Raw genomic sequence first — 9,490 nt, 5'->3', positions numbered from 1 at the left:
AGATAGATAGATAGATAGATAGATAGATAGATAGATAGATAGATAGATAGATAGATAGATAGATAGATAGATAGATAGATAGATAGATAGATAGAGGCAGTGTTTATGTAGATATCTTTATCTACATAGATAAATGTAGATAAAGATATGTATAGTTAGACATATATATCTTGCCCAGAAAGATAAATACTTTTCTAAATTTTTCCCAATTCATATAGGTTTAGACTTCTAAAAGGCTCTTTTTGTTCAATGTTGTTTACATTTTCTTTCTCTAAATCTCCCTGTAATTAATAAATGTGGTTGTCTTATTTTCTGTTTCGAATTAGAAATAAAAATCTTACAATGGATGAACATGAGTACTGATGTTGTTGAACGTGGGGGAAGCCGGAGCACCCGGAGTGAACCCACACCTACACGGGGAGACATTTCCCACCGTGCAGCCCTGACTTTTTAATATTAAAATGTCCAATTAACAATTAACAACAATAATGTTCCAATTACTGCCAATCACCCAACCCACACATGGCTCCACCCTCCTTTCAAATCTAATATACTGGAGACATAAGGTGGCGTCTATGCTGGATGGACTTTACAACACCAGTTGAGTCATGCATGCTTGTATCACTGAAACTCTTGACTAGAGCAACAAGTGCAGCAGAATATTTACTTTCTGGAGRTAGGAGGTCGTTCTCCCCCTCCCCCACCAGCTTTGTCCTCAGCCCATTCAGTGTTTCTCCTGGAGGTCTGAGCTCCTAACTTACTGTTCTTTGACCTTTTGAAGAGGTGACTGTCACCTTGGAGACTGACCACACTAACAGCTACATCCACGCAGGTTTAAACCGTGTGAATGGGATCGCCCTCAAACATGGGCAAAATGTTGGTAATGGCTCAGAAAGCAAACATGTAAAGCAGGCTGCTCTGATTTACATCAGTGTGCTGGAAAAGGTGAAARAAACATTWATTTTTTTGTATATGTTTTCCTTCCCCCTCTCTCTTTATGARAGTCAGGTTAACACATATTGAACATGTAAATGTTTTCCTACTTAGGGCAGTTGTCTGCTCAGGTCTTGCTCTGTTTGCTTTTCTGTGTTAACATTTTCAGAAAACTTTGTTCAATATTCTGAGTTAAAGGTTTTTGACCTTTTGATTATATAAATATGTCATATTCTATTCTGTCAGCAATAAAAAATATGTTAGTTTTTAAGATTTTCATGGTTTTGTCCTGAGGGACGGAAGTTGCATCTACAAATAAACAGTCATGTCTTTTCTATTCAACCATCAGTCATACAATTCAAATCTGTCCTATTGTTCTTTAAAATCCTGCCTTCTTCTCTCCTCTTTTTGTGTTGACAGATTTCATTATGTGTGACATTCCAGAGTCCAGGCCTCTGGGACTTTTTTTTTGCTTTTGCCTCCTTATTACTTTGTTACAGTGGAGAGAAAACTCAGTTAATGTGACAACAGCCTAACAGAACAATTTGACCAATAGTTATTGTTTAACTGATCTACTTGAAAATCAGTTGAGCATAAAATCCACTGACTAAACAGACTAAGCTAAACTAAACAGAAAATCCACAAACAAATGGAAAACTTAAAATCAATTTAAACTTATTATTATTAACACAYCTGAGTTAATGTGCAGAACTATTGTGACTACAAATGGAGATAGTAGGTGATATGGTTGAAGAAAGAGTTATTTATBCAAGCTGGGTTGRGGAGAAAWGTGACAGTAAATGGTCAGTGAGAGTTCTGCTGTAGACTCTAGAGGAGTCCAGATGATTTACTGTTTTTGTAGATGTGAAAGAAGGATATATATCACATTGGTACTACTTAAGGAAGTCAAGCAAGACAGAGAAGTATGTGAGAGGTTTGGCAGACAAGAATGGTGGGGAGGAGTCTGGTAGGTTTAGTGGATGGGTCAGAGGTGGGGGTGGGTCACCTTTGTGTCACCTTTGTTTCATTGGTTAGTAGAACAAAATGCTGAATCATGTGGAAATCTGAAGGCATATAGGACTAAGCTGAACATTTTAGTGTAACATTCAGTTTGTTTACGCAATGTTGTGAAATTCAATTCAATTTTCACATTTTATTAATCCAAATTCATGCCAAGAGGGAAAAAAAAGACTTTTTAAAAAGCAATATAATTTGACTAGATTCAACTAGGTTTTCCAAAATGAAAGTACTTTATTTGCTTCAAAATATTGGAAAGCAACATGTTTGCTATGCTGCTCCATCATGACTAATTAATATAAAAAACTGAAAGGGATAGAGGTACAAATAATACACTCTGTGGCTGTATATTACTGACACCATCATCATCCAATTAGGAGACTTGACCCGGGCTTTCAAGGCTGTCATCTTCTGGGTGGAGCGAGAGAGGCAAAACGGGAAGCTCATGCAGACCAGAGCGTCACCATCCTGCACGCCAAGGTTGCTCAGAAGTCTTATGGCAACGAGAAAAGGTCTGGTAATGTGTCTCTGGTATTGAAAAAAGMATTCTGCAATGCAAAAGATAACAGAAATAAAAAATGCAACAATATGGCTAACTTGAAATAACCCCCCATTTATGTCGTTGTATTTTTATCTAATGTGAAGTCATGACACATTAGAGGCTCTTTGAACCTGTTGGACATGTTCCTGCTTTGAACTGCAGGAAAAATTGACTAAAAACTCTGATAATATGCTTAAGTTTAGAGTTTTAGGAAGAAGCAGATAAGAGTAAAGCAAGAATAAAATGTCTGACTAATAAGAAATGAGACCGTACAGTAAGAACAGACTTAGAACCTGAGAAAAAGTTCAGTACAGTTATTAAAATGTGCATAAAAGTGCAMAAACTGCCTGTATATTTAAATTTGATGTAGTCTCCCACATCCCCATCAGGTTTTTCTGCCCTCCACCTTGTGTTTATATCAGCGGTCATGGATGGAGAGTCATGCAGGATCATTTGAAAGGTAACATGACAAAAACATTTAAGTTAAGACATCAAATAATCCTCTTCAATCTAAATTATTTCTTCTTCTATCTGACTCMCTACCACCCCATCATTCCCTATTTTCTTTCACCACTTGTCCTGCAGCRGGAGGTTATGGGGACTCWGTTTATCGGATATGTGGTTACATGTGTCTGGACAGCTCCAGTCAGTCACAAGCAGACACATTCAAGCTGCTCTTTGATGAGCAACCAAACTCAAGGGTGAGGAAGCTATGATCTATGTTTTGCACAAATGTGGTGTTAGAATTCATGTTTTGTTTCCAAATACTTTTTTTTGGCACCAATATTATCTAACTTCAACCATCAAAATCATTTTCTTTTGTATGTTTTGTTGGCTCTAGTGGCCTTTATTTGGTATTGAAAAGGATTTTCAGATGATAAATTATTTTGGTTGCCTTCAAGAAAGTTTATTTAGAAATGAAAGGGTACGCTCATGGTTTGAGGAGCCGGTTCAGACGTCGGTTCCTCGATCCGGTCACCATGTTCTCAGGAGGAGCAGAGGCACTTTCATCCWGCCCCTGGGAACAGTTGTCCAGATCTTTAGGGCACCAGAATCACAGAGGGATTCATGGGAGCTTGGCTGCCTGGTCTACATGTGTTTTGTGAATCTGGAGAAGGTTTACAACACACTCCCCCAAGGGTCAAAGGTCATGGCCTCCTGTGTGTCCTGGAGCAATTTGCAGTTGGGTGCAAAATGGACAAGTGTCCATTATCCCGACCCAGAAATCTCGGATTGCTGGTTGGAGGTTAGACTCCACCTCAAATGGAGAAGTTCAAGTATCTTGATGTTTTGTTCATAAGTGGTAAACTGTAGAGCAGTTTGAATTAACAGGTGATTAACAGGATTCAACAGCATTTAACGACGTGCTGAGGAGCTATCAAAGTCATTTTAATCAGGTAAACTTTGAGCAGCCCCAGAATTTGCTGGAGGGATTATAAAACCCTTCTGGAAACTGTCTGTTATCCTCCAGAATGAGCTGGAAACGGCATCTGGGTGTCCAGATGGACGCATGGTTAATTACAGCAGCATTCGGTTCCCTGAGAAAAAAACAAAGCTGTACTCCTGCTTTTGTTTTTCTGGCTTAGAGATAATTGAAAGTTTTCTCTAAAAGTAGTTTGAGACAGAATTATCCCAGTAAGTTCTAGTTTCTGTTACTGTTTTTTTCGTTTTGACACTGACTGTCTTTGTTTCTCCTGCAGTTGTTTGCTTGTGCAAAGTCTCTCTTCATCTCCGACCAGGACAAGAGGAAGCATTTTTGCCTGCTGCTGCGACTTTTTTTAGGCAACAGACAGGAAGTGGGTTCCTTCCAAAGCAGGATGATCAAAGTGATCTCCAAACCTTCCCAGAAGAGACAGTCCATGAAGAATGCTGACTGTGAGTCACACTTTTCAATCCAGGAAATCCATCTGTGTTTTTATTTACTTTACTTTTACAACAAAGCAAAGTAAATTTGTCACAGTAGAATGTTGTACAAATTGTGAAATAAACAACAAAGCATTAAGGTAGAAAGGAAGACAAGAAAATCAATATAGAGAAAAGAATTAGCTTGAATTAAAGTTATTGAATTTAGCATGTATTTTTCTGGGTATACTCATTCTTAAATACCCACATCAGTGTGAAATTTTGAGACAAATCAGAGACTAATTAAGTTTGACCCTCTTCAGTAGTCAAATCTGGATCTTTTGGTGAACCAGTGTAGTTATAAGTGTGTCATTGGGGCAGTTAGCATTTTTATGGGGCAGACATTTAGTTTGGTATTACAGCACAATGTTTGGCTTTATTTTGTGTYGCTTAATCAGTGAACCAGAGTTTACTGAAATGATGAATGCACCAACACATCCAAGTCTACAATTTTTACTAGAACAATAAAAAAATATAAGATTCATAATATGTAGACATGAACTTTAATTATTAAGCAGTGTTTTAGGGGTCTAACAGTGCACAACCACCATGATGGTCTGTTCATTACAGCAGAAGATGGGAACGATGCATGAAATATCAAAATGTTACTCTCTTACYCTTCACAGAAAGACCTGAGGTATGAATAAGTGTAGTGTGTCTGACAGTGTGSCTTTATGTATTTCCAGTGTGTATATCCTCCTGCTCCAAAGTGGCTTTGTTCAACCGTTTACGCTCTCAGACGGTCAGCACTCGTTACCTCTCGGTGGACAGAGGAGCTTTCATAGCCAGCGCCAGACAGTGGACAGCCTTCACCATCATCATGGGTAAATGTGTGTGTGTGTCACTGCTGGTGTGCTACCTGTAAAGTATCTTCAAAGCTTTTTGTATTCAGACGTGGTCATGCATCCTTTAAAATTTCACATGATTAGAACGTGCAAAAAATTCTCCAAGTTCTCATTAATCAATCTCTCTAGAGTATCCAGGGTTAAATGCTAATGTTTAGCACCAGTTTGCTGTAAAACTGGGGACATTAATGTCCATGGAAGAAGGTTGATAAGCCAATGGATGTACTCCATAATGTACTCTAACAGTGTGTTACAGGTCCTTGGAAGAGAAACAGGTGCTCAGCATCACAGGTCCTCCACCATACCCAACATTGTGCCGGAGATKCTTTATCACATCTTCAAACATGGAACGTTTGTTAGGATTAATCCACATGTTTAAGWTTTTGATATTAGGACAGATTTTTTTTTTCYTCAGAATTCCTCCAACGCAGCAAGAYTTTATGCAATTACAATCAAATAGTTGCAAAGACTAAATCTTTGTAGCAGTTCTCTAATTGAGATATGAACATTGTTTTCCCACCTGTACATTACCTTTTACCATGCCTGGTGACAAGGTAAACATGGGTCCTCGCCATTTTTATGCTGTTTTTAAGGGTTGGCAATAAATATGGATGATGAAATGTGCATTCAACAGTTGAATAGAAACAAAATTGAAATAAAAAAAACACAGAATAAAGGTTGGATATGGTAAAGTGCCAAAATGTATATTTATCTTCACATAAATGCTGACTCATGAGGTCTAACAGCAAATATCTCTGTAATAAAATAGCATCAAAGTTCTCCCTTCAGCTATCAGACAGCTCACCTCATAATTCAGCCTCCCTGCGTTAATAAAGACGCTGTATGTGTAAGCAGGTATTCATCAGCATTTTCCCCCTCACAAGTCTGCTGTAGCCCACCTAAAGGTCAGGGAGGTTATTTATGTAGCACGATGCTTCGAGAGCGCAGACCTCCCACAGCCAAAACCTCAGCCTCAAAGTGATCATCCATCAGCACTCCTCACACCATCTCCACATCACTCCTACTGTCACAAAAAAATACTCTACTGTATGGAAATTAAAAKGTTTAATAAGAAARCATKTATTCACATGGTGGAARYATTTCTATGAATAATCACACAAAGTTCTTGTGTGTGTTTGTAGTGGATGACCAGCGTTCTGACCACGGCGGGATTGTGCTGAGTGAAGGCTTCATCTGTTAYGGTTCTGTGGTCCAGTTAATTTGCACTGAGTCAGGAGTTGCCCTGCCACCCATGGTAACACACACACACACCCATGCACACACACACACATACGCACACACACGCACACACACATGCAGATTTAGGGCAAGGACCTCAGTTTTGCTGYCATATTATTAGACTTATGTATTGCTGTCATGCTTTGTTTCCTAAGAGAGAACTGTCACTTTAAATACTGTAGTGTGAATAAGCTACATCAAAAGKTTTCCGAATTATTAAATTACCAAAATAGGATCAGTCATATAGGAGAAACTTGGACATATCTCAACAAGAACAGCATAGGAATTTTGAWCTTATGATAATATTCATACTGTGCAGAGTTTGGAATGAAACCTGCAGGAATAAAAGATTATTTAAACTAGACCAGAAAAAGGGACATTTTGAAGTGACATGAAGAAAACAGMTGAAAGAAACCAAAATGTCATGTGTGTGTGTGCAGTGCAGTGGACATGAATAAGTTCATGTTTTGGATTATAGTTTTGTCATTAACTCATTGTTGTTAAGGGTACACAAACATCATTAATGTCAGTTTYATGTTGTATTTAGAAACAACATGAATGTGACATGTAATCTGAAACACATGTCCAGTAAATTTTGGTCAGATTTTTTTTTTCTTTGAATACAAATATGCTAACATGATCATATTTTGAATATCCTTATTTAGCTCAAATTTTCATCCAAAGGAACCAAGAGAAAATGTGTCTATTGAGAGTTTCCATCAAAATATTAACCTTACCCCTTATTATAAGAAGCAATTATGATTAATGAGTAGCCTGGAAACATTTGAAGAGAATAATCTCTCCCTCTGTTTTTTGTCTTTGTTCTAATAATTGCAGAGCATTTAAAATGGCTCCTATCCCTTCATCCCAACTTAATATCAACTCTGACCCCTAGATGGTTATGTGAACATTTAGTCCCATAAATTGTTCCCCATTTTCTCCCATCATCCAATTTATTCCATACTCAGATAAATGTCTGAGCACAGAGTCCCTCATTTTTCGCTGAACAGACCTTTTTCTTACACCCCTTGAGCTGCTGACACAACACACTCTGCTGTGGGTCCTGTGGAAGTCGGTTAAATTATACCCTCATGCTACACCTCTATATGTTATTGTAGTCGATTCCTAAACTGCACAGCTTGTTTAAAGTTAGAGAAATTTTGCCTGCTAAGTTGTTAGCGTGACAAGATTGTTGGCTCTGATTCCTKTAGTGGTTTTCTCCCAGATGTCTAAGGTTGGATGTATGGACCATAAAGTTCAACCAGATCAGCAGATTTAAGTATTAAAACAACATGTTTAATATCTTGTGAGCTATGGAGTCAGAAGGGTTTTAATTCTCGGCTGTTAATGTTTACGATCTGGACCTAAAACATGAAATTACCAAAGTTGAACAAAATGTTTTTATTAATTGACTGGATAGACAAGCTTGATTTTGAGATTGTTATTAGCTCCCTTAATAAACACTGATTGTTCATATTAATATGCACACATACATTGTAACTGGTCAAAATTATTAAATCAAACAATGTTTTCACTACTTGAAAACAACAACTACAGATGAGAAAGAACAGAGAGGGAAGGATGAGACACAGCTGCTAGAATTACAGACGGGCTTATGTGGTTTAGTAATTTCCTGGACATACTGACCAATCAAAGTGCTTTTACATAARAGCTACACTTACAAGCCAYWCTCATAACACTGCAGATCGATTGACTGCTTGCTCAGCAACACATTATCCTGCATCAGGGCAGGAAGCTGGCGCCAAGCTTATAAMTTTTCAATTGCGATGCAACTATTATTCTCAGGAAGCCATTCTGCAGAGCAACAACTCTTCCTCTTTGCTCTTTCCATCTACATGTTTGTCCTCTTGATATCCATTATTGCCAGGAAATTCAAACCAATATGTAAAAGGAAACATTTCTGTACAGTCATCAATATTCCAAAACATTTAMATTTTTAAACCTCATAAAACAGTCTTGGCCTTTTTGTGAGAAATGACTCAGAGAGACTTTGTCTTGCTAGTGAGCACGTTTTTTTTAACTAAATGATAGCATTAAGTAGCCTGCATGAGTGAATAGCACTGTAGAAGGAAGCTTAACAGGCTGCCTTTGTGATTATGCTTTGATTTTACTTTGCCTCAACTACAAGGATAACATGGGATGCACAGGCACCTCTCAGCTGTCAGAACTGTGACAAGAGCAAAAACACTGCACTGTCTGCTATGTCTAATTCATTTACAGCAGCCTGTCTGACCAGAACAAAGGGATATTGAGTTATTTCCATTAAGCCATGCTCAAGACTAGGGTTTCCATAACTTAAAGTGATTACATTATTGTAAGCTGTCCAGAATGAAATAAGTTAGCATGCTTCCATGCTGAATATCACTTTTTTTTAAATAGCCCAGGGTATGCAGGCCCCATCCTGCCTAACATGAGTTATAGGAAGCCCCCCWGCCCAGCTGTGAGCTGGTGAAAGGTTTACTGCATGTAAATATTTGGATACAACTCTAATGCACCACAAAAAAGTTAAATGAGGCGTTTTTAGTAAAATYTCAGCTTGTTCCTTTAGCTTACTAAACTCGCTTTCACAGGAATTCGATTTTTTTATTTTTCTGCAGAAATTATCTTTGAGGGTCTGAAAACATTCCTGAGATTTTTGATCCCTTCAGGTTATCCGGAAGGTCAACAAGCAGCACGCCATCTTAGACGTGGACGAACCCGTTTCTCAGCTACACAAGTGTGCCTTTCAGTTCAGAGACAATCCCAACTCKTATCTGTGCCTGTTGAACGATACCATCATACAGTACCAGGTAAAGCATCACCTCACTCTATTTTCCTTTCTTTCTATGMTCCGTTTACTTTATCTTTAATTATTTTCATTATCTCAATCTCTATGTCAACTTGTCTTCTGACGTCTCCTCCACCTTTACTCTGATGAGGCTCCGTCCAGCATCAGAGACTCCAGCAGGGTGGTGCTAAACGATGGATCCTGCTGGACCATTATTGGCGTGGA

At 38.2% G+C, this 9,490-nt stretch overlaps 1 protein-coding gene across 1 annotated transcript in view; it reads left to right on the top strand.

The window, feature by feature from the left end:
• The window catches only part of LOC103464848 (recombining binding protein suppressor of hairless-like protein), an 18,746-nt gene that overhangs the window by 4,689 nt on the left and 4,567 nt on the right, over positions 1-9,490 (top strand). The window contains exons 2-10 of the mRNA XM_017304638.1: positions 782-869; positions 2,328-2,462; positions 2,881-2,951; positions 3,077-3,192; positions 4,192-4,366; positions 5,080-5,223; positions 6,381-6,493; positions 9,147-9,287; positions 9,417-9,485. Coding sequence (XP_017160127.1) covers positions 782-869; positions 2,328-2,462; positions 2,881-2,951; positions 3,077-3,192; positions 4,192-4,366; positions 5,080-5,223; positions 6,381-6,493; positions 9,147-9,287; positions 9,417-9,485 — 1,052 coding nt within the window. The remainder of the gene's footprint in view (positions 1-781; positions 870-2,327; positions 2,463-2,880; positions 2,952-3,076; positions 3,193-4,191; positions 4,367-5,079; positions 5,224-6,380; positions 6,494-9,146; positions 9,288-9,416; positions 9,486-9,490) is intronic.

Source organism: Poecilia reticulata, linkage group LG5, assembly GCF_000633615.1.
Source record: "Poecilia reticulata strain Guanapo linkage group LG5, Guppy_female_1.0+MT, whole genome shotgun sequence".
Taxonomy (NCBI): domain Eukaryota; kingdom Metazoa; phylum Chordata; class Actinopteri; order Cyprinodontiformes; family Poeciliidae; genus Poecilia; species Poecilia reticulata.
Note: the sequence above shows the minus strand (reverse complement) of the source record. Positions and strands in the feature narration are given on the sequence as shown.